This window comes from Tenrec ecaudatus, chromosome 10 (genome assembly GCF_050624435.1).
Source record: "Tenrec ecaudatus isolate mTenEca1 chromosome 10, mTenEca1.hap1, whole genome shotgun sequence".
In the NCBI taxonomy this organism is placed as follows: Eukaryota; Metazoa; Chordata; class Mammalia; order Afrosoricida; family Tenrecidae; genus Tenrec; species Tenrec ecaudatus.
Genome location: NC_134539.1, coordinates 157,271,504 through 157,297,626, shown reverse-complemented (window position 1 = coordinate 157,297,626; position 26,123 = coordinate 157,271,504). Strand labels below are relative to the sequence as shown.

The window sequence follows — 26,123 nt, the reverse complement described above, 5'->3', positions numbered from 1 at the left end:
TCCTGGACACCCTGACGTCCCAAGGAAGCCCAGATGGTCTGGTTTCTCATCAGACCCTGCTGCCTGCCTCTGCAGCCCCTAAAGATCTGTGGCCACTGCCCTCTACCAAGCAGACTCGCTGCGGGTTGGGGTTGGGGTTGAAACTGTACCACTGACAACGAATGTTGTCAGCCGTTCTCCGTAAAATGGCAGGCTTGTGCCGCTCATTTTCAAGCGAGTGTCTGCTGACCGGCAGCTCTGAGTGCCTGGCATCAGGACGGCAAGCCTTCTGGCAGGTGGAGAAGCAGAGGCTCGCTTGCTCGGCTCAAGACCCATCGAGCTGGGAGTATATGTCAGCAAAGACTACGGGATGCTCCTCACACGCCGTGCTGAAAAGACCAATGCCAGAGTCGAGAATCGATAACGGACTATCGTTTCTGCTGCAGTGGGGCTCTCTCAAGTGAAGCTGGATTTGTGTGTGTGTGTGTGTGTGTGTGTGTGTGTTTAATCAAGAAAGTGCGGCACTGGAGAAAGCAGCGACAAGTAAGACAGTACAGGTAATTCAAGCCAAGATGCCAGCAGCTTCACCTGTTGCTTTTGCAGCATCAGTGCCAAGGCCAGGATCATCTTGGTACTACTCTGAAGGTCCTGAGTCTGCAACCTCCCTGCAAGGGCCGCAGAGCACGTGGAGACAGCTACCTGACACCCCGCAGCATTACGCTCCATCTTGCCTGGAAGAAGTGAAGATAAGACTTCAGTAAGGATGACACCTCATTATAATGAAAGTGGACCGACACACAGCATGACGAACCAAGAAAAGATCGAAGGCAAGGATTTCATTTACTCGGACTGACGATGAAGGTCGTGAAAGGAGCAGTCAAGAGATCAAACCACTTACAGCAACGCTGTGCCAGTCTGCTGCACCTCCGAGTGCTGAGGAGCAGCCACGGTGCTGTCCCACACCTCACGTGCCAGGCACACGCCACGAGTGAGGGAGGCTTGGTAAGGAATATTACAGACATGGGCAGCCAGGAGGAGGAGCCAATCTTGTCTTGAAGGAGCTCAGAAACAATGCTCCTTAGAAGAAAAGATGGCAAGACTTCACCTGACATACTCTGGAGATGGTATCGGGAAGTCAGTCCTGGAAGACACCATGTCTGGTAAGCTAGAGGGTGAGTGAAAAAGAGGAAGCCCCGCAATGAGATGGACTGACCCTGTGGGCACAACAATGGACTCCACTGGAACAATTGTGGGGATGGCGCGGGACCGTGCTCTGCTGTCCAGGGAGGACTCACTCACTGTGAGTTGGAAGCAACTTGATGGCACCAAACAACAGTAGCCTGTTTCTATAGCCCCCTCCCTCCACGCTGTATTCCTGGACCCCTGACCTCTCGCTGAGCTGCAGCCCTGTGTGAGCTGCCGTCGGATTGCGCGTCGGCTCTGACTGGGCACTGGGCCTTTTCATTATAGCCCCAGGTTCAACAATACGCTGGGGATAGGAAGCCCTAACCCAAGCTCAGCACCTGGGAGCCTGCTAGCCCTTTGTAACCAGTTCACTTTTCCATCAATATACTTTTTGTGCGTGATGTGGGTGTGAGTTTACAGAGCAAACTGACTTTCCATTCAACCACTCAGATGCGCTGTTTTGTCGCCCCAGCCTCTCCTGCTTCCTCGTGTTCACGGGTTCCTTTCGTCCTTCTTCCTCTCCTCCCACCACCAGGACTTGTTTAGTGGCTCACTGCGCAGGCATGAGGGTACACAAACCAAAATCCCACTGCCATGGTGTCGGTTCCAACTCAGGGTGACCCTACAGAGGGTTTCCAAGACTATAATTCTGTATAGGATTAGAAAGCCTCGTTTTTCTCCCATGGAGCAGCTGGTGGGTTTGAACTGACAACCTTGCAGTTAGCAGCCCAACGCTTAACCGACAGTGCTGCCACAGTCTTGTGATGAAATGTTTCCTCCACATCAGAGAAACCAAAAGTGGTTGAGCTTGATTCCGTGACCTGCCCAAAAGTGAAGCCTGGAGGAAAGGGCTGGAGAGACAGGCAAATGGAAGCAGGAACTGAGGGGGGTGGGGAGAAGCCAGTTCCCTGAACAGACTTCAACTCCTGCCACGAGGCAACAAGCATACAGACTATGCACACTGGTCTGCAAACCTTCACCCAAACCACAGAAGGGTCTGAGGGTGTAGCTGAGGCTGCATGCAAACTTACTCAAAAGGCAATTGTGCAAAGATCAGGGGGGGGGGCACAAGTTTATCTGTGTTTACCTGCTAATCTGTAGTGGACACATTGCGCTGTTTTTACCACATACTGCATTTGGTCTGGCTGCCATCTATCCCTGTCCCAACCCCACAGCAGCTTCCCACAGAATCAAAGCCTCTTCCCACTTACTACCAGCAACCTAGACAGAGGGTCCAGTCAGCAAGGGCTTAGTTGTACTTACCCTGTAGTGAAAAACATGTGAAGCTGTTCACCATAGCTTAGCAAGTAGGCACAAGTAAGCCCATGCTTACCCTGCTTACGGGTAACCACTCTGATCCCAGAGAAGTACATCCAAGTTTCTTGTCTTAGAAAAGGCAGCCTAGGCTCACCTGGGCTGGTAAAGTGGTGAGGTGCCTAGAGCCCTCGGACAGGGCCAGTAACGGAATGCATAGCAGCTGCATCTGACCTCCTCTGGAGACAGGCATTCCCCACCATCAACACCAGCTGCCCCGGCCAATCCTTCCTTCCTCTGCTGAGGTCAAACATGCCCCCCCCCCTCCTTATCAGTTCTGATACCTGAGGTGCCCAGTACCACCCACACATCTATTCACTGTGATGACTACACAGGATTCAGACCACACTCACAATTCTGAGGGCTAGTAGGGAGGCTATCAGGTGAGGAATGTTCTGGACACAGTTCTTTGGTCAGGGCAGCCTCTTCTTAGCCACACCACAGTCAGGCCTCTAGCCTCAGTCTCCCCGCCTGGCCATAGCCCTGCCTGAGCAATGTTGCACTCTTTGAGGACTGACCACTAATAAATGCCCAAAGGGCTCACTACTTCCCCAGGCTTTCAGCCCAAAGGTGCTCAGCTCGACCTCCATGGGTCAGCAAACCTAGCTTCCCTATTAAGTACCCAGAGGCACTGCACCGACAGGCAGCTCCTGCCGTAGGCACTCGCCTTCCTTGCTCAGCTGGCAGGGCAGCCGTCACTCTGGCACGTGCTCTGGCTCTTAGGGCTCTCCTCTGTTGCCATGACTGTCCCCTGAGTCACAGGGGGGCCTCAGGGCTGAGAACATGTACTACACTCCTGGCTCTTCTCTCTGAATGGTAGTGAGATCCCCCCACTCCTGGCTCTGAACCAGTTGGTGTTATACCCAGCAGGGCGACCATCACAATCACTCCTGTTAGTAATCACTCACACCTGAACCCTGTCAGCATCTTAGCCCTGCCCACCTTCTCTTCCCCAGAAAACACCTGGTGAGAGTTACAAAGACTATGGTTTGGAGTGCGGTACCCAGGAAATGATGTAACAGGAGTACACGCTGAAGACTGTTGTAATCACTGTGTGACGAACTGATTGCTAGGCAAGAGTGGCTCTCGGAAGACCACATAGTTGGTCACCCCCTGGACAGAACAAAGTGGCCCAGTATAACATAAGTTTGGAGGTAAGGTGGACAGGTTCTACTGATAACCTGGCACCCCAGGATGGGACATGTGGTTAAAAGGATCCACTGCTTAGTGAAAGGCTGGGGGTTGAGGCCAGAGGCGCCTTGGAAGAAAGTAGCCATTATGCGCCCCGCATGGGATCCTCATAGATCAGAGGGGCCCTGACAGCCAGTGGAACTGAAGCTGGAGCTCAAGGACTGGGGCAGGATCATGGATGACTTCAGTGTCTTGGCCTAAGTGAGGGGTGATGGTGACTATGTGGCCAGGGCAAAAACGAAGGTGAAGCAGGGGTTTAGCGTTGGCCAGACCTTTAGAATCACTCCCTGCAGAGATGGCATTTAGCACCAGGACCTTGATAATACCAGGGGGCCCGACAAACAAATGAGAGAGGCCCCAAGTTCCACGTTCATCCTGGGCACAACACCCTGTCTGTCACAGGGGCGAGGTCTGAGAAGGAGAAGGCAGGACCCCAGGGAAGCGCTGCAGTCTCAGGAAGATTCTCAAGCAAAGAGTCTCTTGAAGGAGGGGTAGTGACGGTGGGGTGCTGCTGGGAGGGCAGAGAAGGCAGGGACAGAGCGAGCAACTCAGATTCCCCAAGAAGGATGACATGTCTATGAGCTGGGCGGCCAGGTGCTAAGGGCCACTAGAAAAAGGTGGGTGGCTGGAGCCAACCATCTGCTCCAAAGGAAAAAGAAGCCGCAGAGGCCTCTGTCAAGGGGAGCCCTGTTGTGTGCAGGGGATTCCAACTCGGGCCGCCAGCAGGGCAGGGCAGAACTGAACCGACCGGGCCTTCAAGGCCGAGATGGCCCCACCTCTCCCAGAGCACCTGGCGGCCTGGAAATGGCACCCTTAGGGTCCGCAGCCCTGCCCTGAGTCCCTAGGCCCCCAGGGCTCCTCTCTGGAAAACAACCGTCCAGGAAGCCCTGGGGGGCGAGGGGGGTTCTGCTCCAGCTACAGGGTCCAGGTGACTCAGGACTGAGTCAATGCCACAGCATCCTCACCCGAGGACCTCTGTGGCCCACGGGTCAAGGACTTAGCTGTAAACTGAAAGGCTGGAGGGGCAAATGTAGCCAACAGCTTGAGGGAGAACAGACCAGCAGCTTCCAATAAGAGGACCCTCGGGGCAGGGCCTCTCTGTCAGATGACTGGGGGGGCTGTGTGTCACAACTGGCAGGCACCTCACAGCAAGAGGTGGCAGTCTCAGGGGGTGGGGCGCAGCCCAGCTGGAGACAATGAGGTTGAGCAAGACAGAGAGACCTTACCTCTTCTCTGTGAACCCAGGTTCAAAGTACCCACTGGCTTCCTCTAACCACTTCACTGTGAGCCCTGATTCAAAGTATCCACTCCATTCTTCTGGGTCAAGTGCAGAGTGTGGCTACAAAGTGATGCTGTTAAGCCTGAAGCCCAGTGGGGGGTCGGGGAGTGTGTCTCCTGATCGTTTCATAGTTACCCCTCATGCAAACCAAGAGATAGTGTGTGTCTGTCTGTCCAAAGAGTTACTTTTAATAAAACCACACTCAAGTTTCTCTGATTCCATTCCACAGACACAAGACAGAGTGCCACCTGAGACTACAGTCCCCACCTGCCCCACTTTGTGGTACAAAAATGAATGGCAACAGCTAGAAAGTATAATCTAACCAAACCCAACTAATCAAGTTGATCCCGACTCACAACAAGCTTGTATAGGGTTTCCAAGGCTGTAACTACATGGGCATGCAGCCTCACTTTCTCCCATGGAGTGGCTGCTGGGTTTGAACCACCAACCTAGTGGTCCCAGGAGCCCAATGTCTGAGGCACAGAAACAGTCAGACACAAATCAACATCTGCTTTTGCCATGAGGGAAGGCCTGGTAGCGCAGTAGGTTACCAGTTGGACTGCCAGGCCTCCCCTCATGGTCAGCAGTTCAAAACTACTAACTGTTCCTAGGAAGAAAGAGGAAGGTTTCTACTCCCCTAAAGAGTTACAGCCTCAGAAACCAACAACAGCAGTTGCACCCTGTCCTACAGGGTCACTATTAGCTGGAATTTACTGGAAGGCAGTGAGCTGGATTTGTATTTGTGGGTTTGTTTTTTTAATTCATAAGCATATGAATGGCCCCTCCTAAGCAGCAATTCACGTGTCCATCTGGTTATTCGAATATCACAAACCAGAAGCACTATTGATGCACACACATAACTCAGGAGAGGCTGTAGCATTAACCAAGCAACAAGCATCAGTCACACCTGTCACAATGGTATAACACAAGGAGGAAACCACAAAAACACAGGAATTTGAAAGCCAGGACCACTCAGAACAAGCCCGTAGGAATGTCTACAGCATGTGGCCCCACATAGCTTTGGGGGGATTTGGAGGGTTGAGTGGTAGGTAAATGGATGTGTATAAAGCCATACACAAAGCCCGGGTGTGCATCTGGGGTGCAGGCAGGGCCGTCAGGGAAACTGGTCTCTGCGGGTCCTGGAGCAGGGCAAACTCAGGCCATACTCATGGCCGTGGAGTTGCCTGTGCCTCACATGACCCACGAGGCCCACATTACAATACCTTTCAGCACCACCGCCCCCTCGCCTGCTGACGGTCACCCTGGGCCAGCACTGCAAGGCAGAACCAGAGCAGATTGCTTGGGATTCCCTGTGCCAGAGCGGAGCTCCAGCTAGATGAGGGGAACCCACTGGGTGACATCGGCCCCACACATAGGATTTGTTTGTTTGATCCGAATTCATGCCAACATGTAAAGATTGGAAGTTTTCTGAGGAGAGGAGATGGGGAGATGAGAGAAAGATGGGGCCAAGTGTCAGCGGCCACCGTCACACTCTCTTTGCCCCCACGGTGCACACCCTCACGAAAATCCCCAGTCAAATGTCACCTGCCATTGCTCTACGTCATTAGCCTTCTTACCTGGTTGGGCTCACTTGTCTGTCACCTTCCAACTCTCTGGAATGGTCCCGCTGCACACTCTGCCCTCAAAGGCCTCCTCGGGGTGTGACTCAAGGACCACAGGACAGCTGCTTTCAACCACTCGCCAGCGGCAGTCTCATTCACTACTCTGACTCCTGGAACCCACCCCCAACCCCACCATGAAGAAATGTTTATTGTTCACAAACTAGCATTTTTATTAAAAGGTCAAAGCATGTCCAATGGGCAGTTTGAACAGTTTGAACACAGGAACAGTGGCACAGGGGACTGCAGGAAGAGATTAACACTGACCTGTCCTCATGCACACACTGCCAACCCAGCCACTGTGTGCCGTCCAGCTGGTGCCAACACATCAAAACGTCCAGGGAGGAGAACTGTCCCCCTGAGCTTGCTCGCTCCCTCGGACGGCTGAATGGCTTTGAATCGACAACCTTTTGGTTAGCAGCTGATGCTTGGCTGTTGTGGCCCAGGCTCCTTTCAAATGTCCATAAGACAGACTTCATACAACTAATGGCCACGGAGTTTACTCTTTAAGCTGCTGGTGCCTTGGTTAGTTAGGTATTACACTGCTCACCACCAGGTTAGCAATTCAAAACCACTAGCTGTTCCACAGGATTAAGATGAGGCTGTCCATTCCCATAAAGAAGTACAGTCTCACAATGTCCCTCATTGACCCATAGCCCTACGGGGGACAACAGTAGAGGCATAGTGTGGGAATTGAGCCCGATCTGATCCCGCCACACCAAGGCAAAACACTAAAGGGGTACAACAGAACAGCAAGGGAACGGAGTGGCGAGGTCCCCAAGGAATGCCGAAGGTGGACTTTGAGGCCAGGGCGTGGTGCCCCAACAGACTGGACTGGAAAACACTCCTAACGGCCAACAAACAGGCCTTAAACTAACTACAAGCTTTTCTTTCTTGTTGTGTTTTGTTTTGTTTCTTGTCATTAATTTGTTGTTGTTGTTTTGTTATTATATATTGTTGCTTGGTTGTGCTCTGTCTTGTTTTTGTGCGTGTTATTATCTCCGCAGGTCTGTCTAAATAAGACAGGCTGGATGAACAATCTGGAGGAGAAAACAACAGTACCCACAGTTCTGGGGGACACGGGAGAGGGGGGGTGGGGGGAAAGGTAGTGGTGTTAACAAACCCAGGGGCAAGGGAACAACAAGTGATTCAAATCGGTGGTGAGGAGGGTGTAGGAGGCCTGGTAGGGCCTTGATCAAGGGCAATGTAACCAAGAGGAATTACTGAAACCCAAATGAAGACTGAGCATGATAGTGGGACAAGAGGAAAGTCAAAGGAAATAGAGGAAAGAGCTAGGAAGCAAAGGATCTTTATAGAGGTCTAAATAAAGGCATGTACATATGTAAATATATTTATATATGAGGATGGGGGAATAGATCTATGTACATATATTTCTAGGTTTAGTATTAAGGTCGCATATGGACATTGGCCCTCCACTCAAGTACTCCCTCAATGCAAGAACACTTTGTTGTATTAAATAGGCATTCTATGATGCTCACCTTCCTGACACAATCGCTGAAGACAAAGGGGATGAATAAGCAAATGTGCTGAAGAGAGCGGATGGTGCCCGGCTATCAAAGCTATCAAAAGATATAGCATCTGGGGTCTTACAGACTTCAAGGTAAACAAACAGCCATCTAGCTGAGAAGCAACAAAGCCCACCTGGAAGAAGCACACCAGCCTGCATGATCACGAGGTGCCAAAGGGATCAGTTATCAGGCATCAAAGACCAAAAAATCTTGTCATTGTGCACTCACCTCCCCATACGATCGCTGAAGACAAAGGGGTGAATAAGCAAATGTGGTGAAGAAAGCTGATGGTGCCCAGCTATCAAAAGATATAGCGTCTGTGGTCTTAAAGGCTTGAAGGTAAACAAACGGCCATCTAGCTCAGAAGCAACAAAGCCCATATGGAAGAAGCACACCAGCCTGTGTGACCATGAGGTGTGGAAGGGATCAGGTAACAGGCATCATCAGAACTAAAAATCATATCATTGTGAATGGAGGGGAGCCCATCTGGACACCCCCTTACAGAAGGGTTTCAGGGAGGAGCCAGTCAGGGTATGATGTAGCAACGATGAAACATACAACTTTCCTCTAGTTCTTTAATGCTCCCCTCCCCCACTATCATGTTCCTAATTCTACCTTACAAATCTGGCTAGACCAGAGGATGTACACTGGTACAGATAGGAACTGGAAACTCGGGGAATCCTGGGCGGATGATCCCCTCAGGACCAGTGCTGAGAGTGGCAATACTGGGAGGGTAGAGAGGGGAGGGTGGTTGGAAAGGGGGAACGGATTGCAAGGATCTACATATAACCTCCTCCCTGGGGGATAGGCAACAGAAAAGTGGGTGAAGGGAGACGTTGGACAGTGAAAGATATGACAAAATAATTTATAAATTATCAAGGGTTCATGAAGGAGAAGGAAGCAAGGAGGGAGGGGAAAAATGAGGAGCTGATACCAGGGGCTTAGGTGGAGAGCAAATGTTTTGAGAATGATGAGGGTAATGAATGTACAAATGTGCTTTACACAATTTATGTATGTAAGGGTTGTGATAAAAGTTGTATGTACCTCTAATAAAATGATTAAAGAAAAAAAGTACAGTCTCAAAAAATAATAATATTTTTTTTAAAAGAAGTAGTCTCAGACACCCACAAGCCAGTTCTATACCATCCTATAGGGGAACTAAGAACTGTAATCAACTTATTTTAACTAAGTCTTGGATTAAATACATTTTCCTAACCTTCTAAAAATAAGCCAAATCAATAACTGCAGCACTGGTTACTAGCCATCAGTTAGCTGAAGTTGCCAGACACTCAACATCACATACTGAAAACAATAATCTTCCATTAACATGTCCATACACCAAATCCAATCCACTGCTGTGGAGAGTTTCAACTCACATCAACCTCACAGGATAGAGCAGTGGTTCTCACCCTTCCTCAGGCCGCAACCCTTTCATACAGTTCCTCATGTGGTGGCAACCCCGACCATAACAATTTCATTGCTACTCCATCACTGTCATTTTGTTACTGCTATGAATCAGGCGACCCCTGTGAAAGGGTTGTTCGACAACCCCCAAGGGGTCTCGACCCCCAGGCTGAGAACCGCTGGGATAGAGCATAACTGCTCCACCAGGTTTCTGTAAGTTCTTAACAGAAACAGACAGACACATCTCATCCCACAGAGCAGCTAGCTAGTGGGCTTGAACCACCAACCCTGCGGACAGCAGCCCCTCACTTAACCCACAGCACAACAGGGCTCCTTACATATACTCACTTCCACTTCTAACACCACTGAAACATTCAAATAAAGGCTGCCTTGAAGGAGGAAATAAATTACATAAGGGCAAATGGAAAGTAGGCAGAGGTAAGACGGCCTCATCTGTTTGAAGAATAAGTTGACCTGGCTGATTAGCTACACATCCAACATGCGTGGCTTTTCTCTTTTTCTATCAGGCACTCTCGTACCCACAATTCCGGCGACCCCCCTAAAGTCTGGCCCCACAACCCAACCCATCAACACAACTCCACTATGAAGAAAGTCCGTGACACCACATGAAACCACACAAAAGGAGGAAAGTTTGGACTCAAGCCAATCCGTTTAGAAACCCAGGGCTATACTCACTGTAACTTTAAAATAACTCCATGTGTATAAACTAAGGGCTGAACGTTTTCCAATCATCTCATTTTCTAGCATACTGTGTAACCTTGGACTTCACTCAGACTTGGGGTGGGGAGTGATGTAGAGTAACCAGATGAGTACAAATATTCACATACATCCCAAGTTACCTTTCCTCTAAGTCAGAACTACATAAAGTATTTCAAAGAGAATGGAAATGCTTGGAATGAAGGAATGAGAACTTGGTTTACATGGAATCAGTGCCACCAAGTGAATCATTATTAAAAGAGCCTTTATTATCTTCAATTAAAAACCAGAGTCTGGGGTGCTCTTTTTGCCTTTTAGCTGTGTGGCAACACGTGGTGGTGGTGGGGGGGGGTAGGCAGGGCATGGGCGCTCCCCCAAGGGCACTCTCCTGGCTCTGAACTTTCCTCACTAGAAATAACGACCCAGGCCCAGGGGTACAATCCGGAACCCACTTACCCGATCTTTCATCCTCCAGCTCTGAGCCAAGGATTTGGAACCTTCGATTTTCTCACAGTGCCTCTTCTTCATAAAAGCCAAGGGCAGGTTCCAGTCCGTGAGGTCGGCCTCGTCCTCCTCCCCCAGCCCCAGCAGCGGGGACGGCATCATCTCCGACTCCATCAGGGGGGGAGGGGGTGGGGGAGTCCTGGGCAGCAGGCGCTCGAGGACCTCCAGCCTTAAAAATGAGTGTGCACCAGATCTGGTGGAATCGGTGGCCCGTAAAAAAGGGGAGAAGGGGAGGGCAGGGGCGACTGCAAAGACCCCTCCTTGAGTAGTCCCGTGGGGCGGGCAGCGCCGGCGCGAGAGCCCCAAAGCTCCGCAGACTCCCGCACCCTCGGGCCCCCGGCCGCCGGCTGCTTGGGACAGGCTGTTCCCGTCCCCGGTGGCGCTGCGCGCGGAGCTGTCAGCAGCGTGGGCGACCTCAGGCCTCACGGTGACCCTGCTCTCGGCCTCCGGCGCCCGCGATCCCAGGGCAGGCAGGTTGCCGGCGCGCGAGCCGTCCTCCGAAGAGCCCAAGTCTCCGGCCAACGCGAACAGGGTCGGGACGCGGCGGGGGTCCTCGGGCCGCTCTCAGCCTTGCGGGTCCCGCACTCGCCGGAGCTGCTGCAGCCAGCGCCAGGATCGGCCCATCGTGCTCGCCGCAGTCGGTTCCTCACGCCCGGGTCCGCGCGGCCCGGCTGGCCTGACCCTCGGCCGCAAGGCGCGCTCCTGCCTCAGACGGGGCCCCGGGAAACGGGCGGCACGGTGCCGCGGAAAAAGCGAGGGGCTGGCCTCGCGGAGTCTTGCCCTCTAGTTAGGAGCTACACTGAAACTCCTCTCATCAGCACATCAAGGAGGACGCCATCTTGCCAGGCCCCAGGATGCACCGCGGCCTACGGCGCGTCTCTCGGGCCAAACTTGCTCAGAGCGTTCTCGCCGCGCTGCTCGGAGCGCAATGTAGGGAACTGAATCTGTGCCGTCGTTGCCACGGTAACCGTCACTCATGCTCCCCATGACTTTTCTGTCATCCTACGGGGATTCGGTATTAATGTCAGTCCGTAAATGGCATGCTAACTTGATTAATTTTTAGATTGATTATTATGGCTGAAGCGACATGCTTCTGAAACCAAAAGGAATTGAACGGCTTACGTTGATTTTTTTTTTCTTACGTTGATTTTGAAAAGGCAGCCAAAGAGCCTTCGATAACAGAACCGAACAAAGTCAGCAACTTTTTGCAGGTTGAATCCGGTTGGTTTGGGTTTTCAGAGAAAACCAAGTCATTTCATCAACTCCAGTCGTTTGTTGTGCTCATCTTATTTTCTGAGCAAGTAATTCATGCTTTCATATAGCGTCCCTTTCATATAGGTCAGCAGTTTGAAACCCCCAGCCACCCCGCCGGAGATAGACGAGGCTTTCTACTCCCACAAAGATTTATTGTCTCGGACACCCACGGGGGCAGTCGAGCATCAACTTGAGGGCAGTGCGTGGAGAGCGAGTTAAAAGTTGTGTGTCAAAAAAAAGTTGTGTGTCTCTGCATTGTGGCGAGCCTTCTGCATATATTATTTCTTGACTTAGATACAGAAAATGCCGCTTGTTTACAAAGAGCAGAAGCCAGTGGGGAGGGCACAGCAGGGAACCGGATGCTAAATGCACTGAAGCAGAGGCAGCCTGGCTTAGCCCAAAGAGGCCCTACTTCCTATCTGAATTTGGGCTTTGCAATCCGAGACATCTGGGTCTGAATCTGGGCTACTGCCCACCTGTGCGACATTGGTCCAGTCTGCCTCCTTGACTATAGCCCTGTACTGGGGGTACCCACGACCAAGGACAAGATGAGCTCATCAAGATGCTCAAACGTCAGCAATGATCATTCCAGAGACCAAAACCAAACGCACTGCTCACAGGGACCCTGCACCTTTGGGTCTCCAAGGCTGTAGCTTTTTATATGAGCGACAGACTCCTCTTTTCCCCACAGCCGAGCTTGGACTGCTGGGACCCTAGCTAGTGGCTCAGTGCTTAACCCACCGCACTCCGGGATCCTCTACTGCTGCACACGCCCTGCCATCGAGTCAGTCCATACCAATGTGCCTGGCCCATCTAAAGCCTCAGGTTTGCCTATTGAGGGTACCCAGTTCCTGGGCATGGCTTCCCAGGGCTCTATCTAACACAATGTAGCAACCCACAGAGCACGCTGCCCTGCTGAGCTCCCTTCCACAGCGGGAATACACCTGAGGGTGAATAGTGCGCTTCTAGCACTTTCTCACCCAGCACCCAGCAAGCATTTAACGGTGCGTTCTAGGATTAAATCATTACCATTCCAGACACCAGTTTGGTTATTACACCCCGCTGAGTCCAATTCTCCCATTAAAATTCAGGGCAATTTCACCCAAGCACAGCCTTTCTGAAGTCCACAGAGTGAGTTGCCCTCCCTTGTCACTGCAGCAGGGCGGGCAGGAAGAGCAAGCCTCATCAACACCACCACCACCCCCCCCCCCCCCCGCAACTCCAGAGAACACCACTGCAGCCAGTGCAGCAGAAAGCATCTGCGGTGAAACCGCCGCCCCTGACTAGCTCTGGAGCCCTGGCCAGGGCCAGGCCGCGCATCACCTCTCTGAGACTCAATTGTCTCCCCCTGAAAATGGGTGACATGACCCAAGGTAATCCACCTACCTGGCCTGGTCTAGGGCAGCGGTTCTCAACTTTCCTAAAGCCGCAACCCTTTCATACAGTTCCTCGTGTTGTGGTAACCCCCCACCAACCATAAAATTATTTTCATTACTACTCATCGCTGTAATTTTGCTACTGTTATGAATCAGACGACCCCTGTGAAAGGGTCCTTCGGCCCCCAAAGGGGTAGTTCCTGAACACTTTGCGTCGAGACCCACAGGTTGCTGACCACTGTTCTAGGGGAAGGTAGAAGATGGGCCCATGGAGAGTCCTGGGAAACTGTTTCTGAAACAAACATTCTACAGCGATATCCACTGAACCAGGGGTGAGAACAAAGGTGCCCTAGGATATATATTTATTTTTAGTAAGATCGTAACCCTAATGATAGCTTAAAGCTATCATCACTTGCTGACCTTAGACTAAATGCTTTCTGTCATGAATTGAATCTTATTTTCGTTTTCTTGTTTTTAATCTTATTTTCGAAAAAGATACATTGGACCATAGTCTTGGGGGGCACTACTGTCGGTTGGTGTAATATAGCTCACAAAGACCCGATTCTATATCCTGCTTTGGTAAGTAGTCACTGACAGGGGCTCTTAAACACTGGTGAACATACATCTGAAGTGGTCTCTTTGTATCTGGAGCAAAGAAAAGCAAAGACACAAAAAAACAAGTAGTCTGGGAGACAAATGGACCATAAGGGCACTGGGCTCCACAACCATGAAGTCAGAAGTGGATGGTGTCCAGATACCAATACCAAAGGCTCTGCGAGGAATTGCATCGGAAGATCCGGGATACAGCCATCAAATGACACAGCGTCTGAAAAAGAAAAAAAAGATATAGCATCTGGGGTCTTAAAGACTTGAAGGTAAACAAGTGGCCACCTAGCAGGAAAGCAAATAAGCCCACATGGAAGATGCACCCCAGCCTGTGTGATCATGAGGTGTAGACGGGATCAGGTATCAGGTATCAAAAGACCCAAAACAAAACAAACAAAAAAACCACATAGATGTGAATGAGGGCGGTGAGTGTGGAGACGCGAAGCCCATCCGTAGATAATGGACATCCACCCACAGGAGGGCCACAAGGAAGGGAAGATTCAACCAGGGTGCAGTACAGCACCGACAAAACCCACATCGCTCCCCTCATTCCTGAATACTTTCTGCCGCCCCGGACTATCATGACCCAGTTCTACCTTACAAATCAGGCTAGACCAGAGTACACAAATTGGTACAGATAAGAGCTCTCAACACATGGAATTCAGGACAGATAAAACCTTCAGGAACAGTAGTGGGAGTATCAATATCATGAGGGTAAGGGGATAGGGGGTGGAAAGATGGGGGAAGAGGGAATAAGGAAGAACCCATCACAAGTTTGGATATACAGCCCACCCCCCAGGGGACGAATGACAAAAATGTGGGTAACAGGAGACAATGGACAGTGTAAAACACGAAATAACTGCAATAATATATAATTGATCACGGATTCACAAGGGTGGGAGAGTGGGGAAGGGAGGGGAAAAAAGAGGAGCTGATGCCAAGAGCTCAAGTAGAAAGAAAGTGTTTTGGAAATGTTGATGCCAACATATTTACCTGTGTGCTTAATACAATTGAATGATGGATTGTTAAAATATTTGTAAGAACCCCCCCCCAAGAAAATGATTAATAATGGGGAAAAAATTTAAGAAGATCTGGGATAGAGTAGGAGAGAACTCAAATTCATTCATTTAAAGATCAGGCTTACGGTCAGATACCACTGTCCAGGGTGGAACTGGGAACAGGTGGAAGCCCCGGCCTCTGGCCCTTCGTCACCCTCAGGTCTGGAAGGGGGTTCTGAAAGCTGCTTAGCTTTCAGCCAAACAATACACAGGTCTATCCGGGGGACAATGACACTAGGGAGGTACATGAGGGGGTACACCCACCCCAAAACCAGAATGGTGCTGGGCAGAGTGGAGCTTTCGTATTCTGCATTTTTCTTGCTAGTTGAGCATCAAGCAACTCTCCCTGAGCTCGTGCACCCAGTGGCACCCAGAGGTAGGTCCTTCTGGTCACAGTAAATTTTTTCATAAAAGCAGTTTCACCGGAAACTCGTTTTTTTATGATGGCTGATTTCAGAGAACAGAGTGTGGCTGTGAAATGTTTCCTGCTCAGGAAAAATGCAACAGAACCTGTTGTGATGTCGAACACAGCTGACACACAAACTCACATGTACGAGCTGAGTTTCAAAAAAAAGTTTGATGACAAACCTCACTCTGGACATCCGTCAATTCCCCAAACAGACAAATGTCCACTTATTGTGTATTTGGAGTTTGTTCCACCAGGTCAGACTGTTAATCTAGCTTGCTATTTCGAGGTTCTGAAAAGATTGCATGACAGTGTCCAACAAAAAGCCTGATTTGTGGCAGATGGGGGACTGGTTTTGCCACCATGACAATGTGCCTGCTCATGCAGCCATCTCAGTGCACCAGTTTTAGGCAAAAAAACCCAAAACAAAACAAAAACCAGCATGCCTCTCTTGCCCAGCACACCTGACTCACCTGACCTCACTCCGTGAGACTTCTTTTTGTTTTCCGAGAATGAAGAGGAGCATAAGGGCAGAAATTTGACGACGTAGAAGAGGTGAAGAAAAAAAGCGAGGGAGGTGCTGTCAGCCACCCAAACAGATGAGTTTGAAAAATGTCCCCAAGAATAGAATTGCAGATTTGACAATGTATTCGGTGTAATGGAGAGTACTTTGAAGGTGATAAGGTTGTTTTGTTTAAAAAAATTAAATATATAGTTCTGAAACAAAAATTCCATTGGGGGGGCAGAACCCCCTCGTGTATATGCTCCTTAGAATTATGTGCAATTGGAGGCAAAAGGGCAGCACTTACCGGAGCACAGAGGTTGGCAGGGTTAGGAAGAAGGCGACATGGGAGCGGGACACACAGGGAAGGAGTGGGATGAGAGGTGCTACGTTGACAGGGTTGCAGTCGATGACATGAAACAACATGGATCTGAATTGTTGAGGGGAAAATTGATCTACTCCGGAAGCCTCCACCTAATTCACAACACAAGGGGTTTCTTCTTAGCCACGCATTGAAGTGCTAACCAACCCAGGTGCCCAACCCAACGCTGCATACCCCACGTCTCCGATTCTTCGTGAGCGAGGACGTCTCATGAGTGTGATCTTATTTGGAAAGAGCATCTTTGAGGACAGTATCAGTTCAGATGATAGACTCGGGGAAGGTGGGCTCTCGTCCAGTATGGCAGGTGCCAGCCTAGAGAGGGTCGTGTGATGACAGAGGTGCAGGAGGCTGGAGACCTGTCTCCACAAACCAAGGACCGGGACAGCTGCCACTCCAGGAAGAAGCTGGGCCAGTTCTTCCTATGGAGCCATCGAGGGAGCACAGATGTGTTGGCACCTTGATTTTGGACTCCTAGCACCCAGAGGGAGCCCTGGTGGTGTGGGAAACAGAACGATTTCTCCCAAGTCATCTCCCCCAAATATGTTAGACTTAAGGACACTGCTCGCAGCTAATGGTAAAAGTTATTTCCCTTGCAATCAGCTGCCAGACTGCTGTCTGGCCCAGGGTGGGCCTGCTCCCTGCTGCTGGGGGCAATGGACTACTCCCTGAGACTTGCCACCATTAGCTTGGTTCCTGTAGGTGGGGTTCATACCCTACTGATAATAGTGCCTATGGAGATCCAGGGAACAGGTCAAACCAGCTTGTGACATCCAAAGTTAGGATGCCATCCTGTATCTAAGATCACCCATCTTGTCACATGTGTAGCCCCAACCCCTCCTCTTCCTATTGCATGTATGTCCCTAGACCAGCCCCTATCATTGCTGTATAACCTATAGTGCAACCCCTTACTGTGACGTATGTCTTCACCTGTAGTTAGTGGGCTTGCACGCCCCCAAAGGTATATAGGTCTGGGTTAGCAAGAGAGATCCTCCCTTGACCTCTCCTCGGCTCCCCCTCTCCTCTCCCGTCCCTTTCTCCTTGTCTTTCTTCCCTTCCCCCTCTCTCCACGTGGACCACCAAGCGGGGCTGAGGGGAGCATGCTACCATGAAATGTGTCTGACTCCATTATTACAATCTCTCTTTTATCTCTCATGCTCACGATGACTTTTTTATAATCTATTTATATATCTCAACCGTACAATTGTGCCTATCGAACCCGTGATTAGTGCTGGGGGGCTGGCACCTCCTCTCCAACTATATGGTAGCACAGTGCTTACACACTGGGCTGCTAACTACAGGTTCAGCAGTTCAAGACCACCAGCCGCTCCACGGGAGAAAGATGAGGTTGTGTACTCCTGTAAAGAATTACAGACTCGGAAATTCACAGGGGCAGCCCTAAATGGCCTATGGGGTTGCTCTGAGTCGGAAACAACTGGAGCCCCCAGAATAAGAAATAATAATCTATGTTGTTTCCAGCACACCTCCCCCCATTTGTGGTGCCACATAACGCACACTTACTCTCTCTCTCTCTGCCGCCTCCAATGATCCAGTCTGAGCTCTTGAGGCCCTGGAGAAGTGCTTGTACTGACTGAGTGGACATGATGAAGCAATTATGCAAACGTTGGTGTCTAACAAGACACAGACAGACCTTAGCCAAAACCTCAGGGCAATCACATTCCCTATACCTTTTCTAATGCGGTATTAGAACTAAGAGGCCACTCGGGCTGAGCCTGGCCTAAAGGTCCCCAGAGCAGACACTGGCCTCGACAGCCCAGCCGTGCCCTGAGGAAGGGGAGACCATGCCCTCAAAGAGCCCCTGTGACCCATACAAACATGCAAAGGGGCCACTGACGGCCCAGCCTCCAGCCCCCAGGTTTGAGAAGGACCTGAATCATTTTATAGCATCATGACATTTAAAAGAAACCTCATCCCGGTGTGTCACAGATGATTCGATTTAAGTGCCAGCAGACAGCTCTGGGTTGGTTTCTTTGTTGTTTTTTTTTAGGGGAGGGCAGGCGGGGGGCGAGTGAGCAGCAGTGAGTAATGTCAGGCTCAGAATTCAAGGGCTCATCTTTCTCACCTGGATGGTCCCATCCCGGAGGCGTGCATGTCCCACATCCCGTGACTCCCATTCTTCATGAGCAAGGACAGCTCATGTTTTGCACAAAGAAATGGGATCATTTAGTGTCAAAAACAAGCTTCCCAAATCTGATAGGAGGAAAGAAAGAGACAAACAAAAGAAACCCTGAGCCTAGTCTGATCCAAACTATGAAAATGGGGGAGGGGTACGGACGGTGAGTTGTTTGAAGCTCAGAAATTAAAAGCTAATGTCTCCAAGACTCGAGCACCACAGTGGTCCCAGATGGGATTCTGGAGAACCTGCCTGCGGGGGGACGGGAGGGGGAGACAGCAAGCAGGCCCCGCCGGGGGCCAGGTGGGGCAAGTGGGTGGGTTTCTAGGCCCAAAAGGTAGGTCTGATGGTCCCTTCCAGACCTGAAGCTTGGATGCCACGGGGGTGTCCTGACCAGCACCCGGAAGCTGAAGACCCAGCAGAGAGCTAGCATGAGCCCCCGGAATGAATAGTAAACCCGTTCGTGTCAGGCAAGTGCAATGATCGTTCAAGATAAACCTGGAAGCGACACAAGCAGCAGGGCAGAGCAACTTGCTGAGTGAGCGGACAGGGGTCTTCACACGTGACTGAGGAAGAAGCCTGGCCCCTGCTTCAGAGTCAGCCACCGACCCCCTCCCCTCGGGCCTCCTCATCTTCCTCAGAACAGCTCTTCAGAGCTCGGCCTCCCTGCAGGTGGGAGGGCAGGCCGCTGCTCTCCAGCCTCCGCACGGCAGCGTCTCCGCGGCTCAGTCAATCAAGGGCCCTGGATGGGTTTTGTCATCAAGAATCAGGAGAGGGACAGGAGGGAGGTCAGGCAAGCAGGGAAAATGGAGCGCCCTGCTGAGCTAGTTTTCCACTTGAGGGGGGTGTGGGGGGGGGAAGGTCGGCAGTGCCCGGTCTTTCCCAGAGAAATGTGTGCTCAGCTGAAAAGAAACCAAAATAGCTAGAAGGCACCTCGCTTCCACTGTCCTCGGAGCATCCTTCCTGTTTTTAGCAGAACTTGGAGCCTTCCCCTACCCTCTGTAGGTCAGACACCTTGTTGATGGTGGTGTGAGAAGGGGAAGGTGTGGGGCAGGTGGGGGAGGCAGCCAGCGGGGCTCCTTCGCCCTCCCTGGCTCCCCCTCCACCTCCTCCACCTGAACACGCCACCGAGATAGGCCTGCGATTTCCCGTCCCCGCTTGATTTAGAATCGCTTTACTATGACCATGCATTGTTGCTTAAGTAGAGGCAAACGGCATTGAAATGGGGCGGGGTGACCCCTGAGTAGCCTGGGACAGCGATTTGATAGACCTCTTATTCAGGATCCATCACAAGCCAGCCAGAGTCACCCCATGCTGTGCTGCTGTAGAACCATGGATTCCCGCAGCGCCCCCAACAAGACAGAGCCCAGAAGGACATGGGCGTCAGCCCAGGGAAGGAAAGAAAGTGGGGGCCTGGGCCCGGGTGTTCTGCTGCAGGTTCCTAGAGACCCCCACCCTCCCTCCCATTCTGGAAGCTGCCGCCTTGGGAAGCGGCCGAGGCCCAGAGGGAAGGATCTGGGCTAGTGACTCTTCTGTCCCGCATTCCAGCATCAGGCTGGGAAATTCTCTCTGGAGAGGGATAAAGGCCAGTGTTACAGATTGAACTGTGCCCTCCTCAAAAAAAAAAGATCTGTGCTGTTAATCTTAACCCCTCTACCCGTGCGTCAGGGCACCCCACTTGGTCAAGGTGGATGCGCACGGTGGCTGCACCAACAGGCCCAAACCTGGCAAGGGTCTCGAGCCTGTTGCAGGGTGGGCTTCTTTGTGTTGGGCGTGGGATTGCTGTGAGCTGGCACCCACCTTGTGGCACCGACAGCATCCCTGTGGGTGGGAGCTCCTGAGGTGGTAGTTCTCAACCTGGGGGTCAAACGACCCTTTTACAGAGGTCGTCTGAGACCATCAGAAAACATACATTTCAGATGGTCTTAGGAACCCAGACACCGCTCCGCTATCCGTCTCCAGGCAGGTGCGCCCACATGCAGATACGCCCACCTACGAGTACCCGGCGTGAAGACTGTTACCCATGCGACACCATGCTCCAAGACAAAATTTCATTTGTTTGCCATTAGAAATAAATATTTCACAATATAGAATGACATATTGGTTTTGTGATGAATCACTATGCTTTAATGATGTTCAGTTTGTAACAATGAAAATACATCCTGCTATTCAGATATTGACATGACAACTCATAACAGTAGCAAAATTACAGTGATGAAGTAGCAACGAAAATAATTTTATGGTTGGGCGTCACCACCACATAGGGAACTGTATTAAATGGTCTTAGCATTAGGAAGATTGAGAACCACTGCCCTAAGGGACTAGATTTTCTTTGTTATGTTAATGAGCTTGACAGTGTGATGTGAATCTCAAAGACTCAAGCCAATCTTTCTTGTACTCTATCCACCACCCCCCCACACACACACACTTAAAAAAATAATTTTATTGGGAGCTCCTACAACTCTTATCACAATCCACACATACATCAATTATATAAAGCACATTTGTACATTACTTACCCTCATCAGTCTCAAAACATTTGCTCTCCACATAAGCCCCTGACATCAGCTCCTCATTTTTCTCCCTCCCTCTCATGAACCTGATCCCCCCTCTCATGAACTCTTGATAATTTATAAATTATTTTGTCATATCGTACACTGTCCAACGTTTCCCTTCACCCACTTTTCTATTGTCCGTCCCCCAGGGAGGAGGTTATATGTAGAACCTTATAATCGGTTCCCCCTCTCTAACCCCCACTCCCTCCACCCTCCCAGTATCGCCACTCTCACCACTGGTCCTGAAGGGATCATCCATCGTGGAGTCCCTGTGTTTCCAGTTCCTATCTGTACCAATGTACATCCTCTGATCTAGTTGGATTTATAAGGTAGAATTGGGATCATGCTAGTGGGAGGGGATGAAGCATTTAGGAACTAGAGAAAAGTTGTATGTTTCATCAGTGCTACACTACACCCTGATTGACTTGTCTCCTCCCTGCCACCCTTCCATAAGGGGATGTCCAGTTGCCTACAGATGGACTTTGAGTTTCCACTCTGCACTCCTCCTCATTTACAATGATATGATTTTTTGTTCTTTGATGCCTGATAACTGATCCCTTCGGGACCTCGTGATCACACAGGCTGGTGTGCTTCTTCCATACGGGCTTTGTTGCTTCTGAGCTACATGGCTGCTTGTTTACCTTCAAGTCTTTAAGAGTCTAGCCACTATACCTTTTGATAGCTGGGCACCATCAGCTTTCTTCACCCCATTTGCTTATACAGCCATTTGTCTTCAGCGATTGGGTCGGGAAGGTGAGCATTATGGAATGCCAGTTTAATGGAACAAAGTGTTCTTGCATTGAGGGAGTACTTGAGTGGAGGCCCAATGTCCATTTGCTACCTTAATATTAAACCTATAAATATATACACATAGATCTATTTCCTCATCCTCATATATAAATATATTTGCATATGTACATGCCTTTATGCCTATAAATGCCTTTGCCTCCTTGCTCTTTCCTCTATTTTCTTTGACTTTCCTCTGGTCCCACTATCATGCTCAGTCTTCATTTAGGTTTCAGTAATTCCTCTCGGTTACATTACCCTTGATCATGCCCTACCAGGCCTCCTACACCCTCTTTACCACCAATTTGGATCACTTGTTGTTCCCTTGTCCCTGAGTTTGTTAGCACCACTTCCTTCCCCCCCACCCCTCCCCCATGTCTCCCCGAAACTGCCGGTTCCATTGTTTTCTCCTCCAGATTGTTCATTCAGCCAACTTTATTTAAACAGACCTGCAGAGATAATAATATGCACAAAAACAAGACAGAGCAAAACCAAGCAACGAAAGAAAACAAAACAACAACAAAAAGCCAATGACAAAACAAAACTTAACCACAACAAAAAAGAAAGGTTGTAGTTAGTTCAAGGACTGTTGGCCTTTAGGAGTGTTTTCCGGTTGAGTCTGATGGGGTGCCAAGCCCTGGCCCCAAAGTCTATTTTTGGTATTCCCTGGGGACTTTGTTGCTCTGTTCCCCTTGCTGTTCTGTTGCATGCCCTTAGCATTTGCCTCAGTGTGGTGGGATCAGATTGAGCGGAATTCCCACATTGTGTCTCCAGTGTTGTCCACTGTAGGGCTATGGGTCAGTGAGGGATGTCATGTCTCATAGTGGGGCTGGTCATGAGGTCTTCTCTGTGGATTGGCTGCTCTGAGCAGGAATCTCTTCGTCAAGGCTTGGTGGGTCAGGATGTGCTCTACTCTCTCTTCCTCCCCCTTCATTTGCTCCCATGTGCTCTGATCAGACATGTCCCTGTCCCTGAGCTGCAGTTTCAGTACTGTCCTGGGGGGAGGGGCAGCTGTCCACATAGTTGGGATTGGGGTCGGCACAGCACCTCAGACTTCTCCACTGGTTCCCTACTCCATGCTGGCATGTTGCATTCACATCTTGGAGTACCAGGTTGAATTCTGGTCCTTCCTTCCCTCACACACACACTTTTAAAATACTTATTTATACTTCATTTTCTCTCCATCTTTCAAATACATAATGATTGCTCCCCCTCACCCAGGTTAACGTGTGCCTCCCCTCTAGGCAGGATTTGCCTCCACCCCACCCCATAACCATCAACGCATCTTTCTGTTGCCTTACTCTTGACTTTTGAAAACCTGTGGCCCCCCACAACCTCGGTCCTTCTGTGACTGGCTTATTTCACTCAGAATAAAGCCCCCAGGGTCTGACGTGTGTCTGAGTAGCGCTGCCCTGAGCAGGGGTGCACATCACCCTGCGTGCGCCATGACCTTTCCTTCTCCTGGGACAGGGGTCTGTGCAAGCATGGAGAGTGCCCATCGCTTTCTGAGGCTGCCAAGAGGGCAGATGAAGCAGAGCTGAGGACCTGCTGCTGAGGGAAGGCTGGTGCGGCACATGGCACACTGGGATCAGAGGTTGCCAGGAACGGAGGAACAGAGTTGGGGTGAGGAGAGGGCCTGGAGGGGAAAGGGAGGGTGAATACCTTCCCCTAGAGCTGTGCCTCGATCTTGAACTTGCAGCCTCCGCAAAGGTGGGAAAATGCTCTTGTCTGCTCTCTCCTCTGCTCCAGGGCCCTGGAAGTTGACCCTGAAGACTTGGCCTGTGGTGGGTCGTGTGTGTGCACACGCGCGTGTACGCATATCCCCCGGGCACACAGAGCATTTAAAAAGCAAAAAGGGGAAGACTGGGCTTTATGTTAGAGACTGCACTGGGAAAAATGTGTGATCCAATAAAAACTCAGGCGTGCTGCATTTTTATAGCCTTTATTTCCATAGCACTGCCGACAATGGGATTTTACCTTGATGAAACGCAAACACTGTAACTGTCTCCTTTTAAACTTCCCCCTTGGTTCATTTCATGAAATATTTGCGTAACACCATCCACTCAGATTCTCAGGCCCGGGGGGATGGGGGGAGGCGGAGAGACCAGGCTAACCCAGCCTTTGTCTCCGGTTTAAAACGGGAGATTTGCGAAAGGTGCCTTTAGTTTGGAGACTGTAGCTCCAACACGTTGGGGTGTTTGTAATGAGCTAGGCCCTTTTGGAGAGCGTTAGCTCACCGAATCCCCCCATCACCCGGTGAGGAGGACCCCTTACCGGTCCATTTCACCAGAGAGGACATTAGAACCCAGAAAGATGAATTCACACTGAAGGGCGTCCCCTGTGGCTGGGGTGCCGCTTGTCATGTGGGCAAAGGGGAGCATAATACAGGGTCAGAGGGAGGTCAGCAGAAAGAGATGGAGGCGGGAGACACGGAGCGGGGCAGGGTGGGGGCAGTAGAGGCAGACACCATTAGACAGCAACCCCGTGGCCATGAGGACTCACCAGCGATGGCAGGATGGACAGGCAGGCCCAACAGATGTGGGAGGGGCCGTGAGCATATACTCACCAACATGTTGAGAGCCCATGGAAGGTGTGTGAACACAGGCATGGGTCTGTGTATTTACCAGGGCTGCAAATAGATCCATGCACATCGTGGGGCGCACAGGGGCTAAGGGGCTATGGAGACTCCGAAGACATCACCAAACACCTTGAGGAGACCCTGGCCCCCTTACAAGGGGCAGCGTGGCCACTACAGGCCAGGACAAGGGCCAGCTGGGCAGCCCTGCACACGTCACCTGGAAGCCCATGGGCACCTGTAGGCCTTGGTTCAAATCCAAGCCCTCGTCCATTTCCTCAGGGACATGTACAAATGAAGAGCTTGATTAAGTTAACTTTGACCTGAGACTTAGGAACCTGGGGAGAATCAGTGATCAAGCAACGCTGTCCCAACCCCCCACCCTCATGTCCCATCAGCCTGTTGTCCCAGAAGACGGTTCCGTGAATCCCCAGCCTCTGACAACAGCAGGGTCTGTCGGTGCAATTGTCCGGTTATAATATATCAAGTTCATAGTAAAGTCATGGAAGGTAGGGGAGAGAGTAAAACAAGAAGTCAGACACATTTCATGGTAACATGCTCACCTCCTGGACAGCCATGACCTCACCAGCCAGGCCCCTGTGGAGAGTAGGCAGAAGAGGGAGTATTCTAGACATGGCATATATACCCTTTCAGGGACGTGCCAGTCCCCCTGATGACATCGTAATGGGAAGGGGTTGTGCGGTCAGCATACATCAATCAGAGGAGGACAAGCTAGGGCTGTGCATGCAATCAGAAGGGGCGGCACTAAAGGTAACCATGTGACAAGATGAGCGGAGCCTAGATTCACTATAGCAGCCTAACCTTGGTCCTCCTTGAGTGGGCTTGACCTTGTCTCTGGGTTCTCCTGCAGGAAAACAATCTACTATCCTTAAAAGCAGGGAGTGGGCCCCACCTGGGGTGGGACAGACTACAGGGTCTGACTGCTCGTGATGGCTCTAACCCTCAGGGAGATGACCTCTAAGCAGCTGACCTCCCATGTCTAACAAGCAGCCTCCTAGGCTGGACACACAAAAGGGGGAACCTGGGGAAAAACTTTTGCCTCTCACACAAACTGACCAGGGCAGCCTGCGGGGCCTCCTTATGGCCAGGAATCTCAACGAGGACCAGTCGCTGTGGTGTCCAGACCAGAGCTGACCGGTGCTCCGTGGGCCCTCAGCGGCTGATTTGCCTTGGAGCCCCAACCTCTGGGCACCCTGAGCTAGCCATCTGCCATGAGATGTCACGACCTGCACACTCAGTCCTTGACACGCCCCACAGGGATCTAGGAAAGGCCTCCTGACAGCAGCAGAGCCCTGGTGGCACTGTGTGTTGGGCATTAGACTGCTGGCCACTGCGGGTCAGCGGTTCAAAACCAGCAGCACCAACTGCTGTGGGTGTGAGAGAGGAAGGAGGCTGTCTGCTACAATGTATGGAGAGTCCTCCCCATCTACGGACCCTCAATGGGGTCGTTATGAGTGACCTCATGGCAGGGGTCTTGGTTTCGACTCACGGGCAGTAGGTGGATGGTAAATGCCCGTGTCTTAGCCACTGGTTGCCAAAAAGCTGCACCTGGTGGCAAAGGGGACCAACATCTCCCCATGCTCCCCTCCAAAAGGAACTCAGCTCTCTGCAGGGGCCACTGCGGTGAGTCTTGTCTGGCCTGCTGACCTCAGCAAGCAGGTTCAGCCGGACGGTCACAGGTGACAAGTGAGACAGCAAACTCTACGTGCTGGGAAAGCCGGCCTGGCTCCGGCTCCGGCTCCAGGCCTCC

General features: G+C 51.0%; 1 protein-coding gene across 2 annotated transcripts in view; it reads right to left on the bottom strand.

The window, feature by feature from the left end:
* RPTOR (regulatory associated protein of MTOR complex 1) overlaps window positions 1-11,569 on the bottom strand; it is a 231,272-nt gene extending 219,703 nt beyond the window's left edge. For both annotated transcript variants that reach the window (XM_075562327.1, XM_075562328.1), the window contains exon 1: window positions 10,674-11,569. In XM_075562327.1, the coding sequence (XP_075418442.1) occupies window positions 10,674-10,835 (162 nt within the window). In that variant the 5' untranslated portion in view covers window positions 10,836-11,569. The remainder of the gene's footprint in view (window positions 1-10,673) is intronic.
* Between the last annotated feature and the right edge of the window lie 14,554 nt (window positions 11,570-26,123).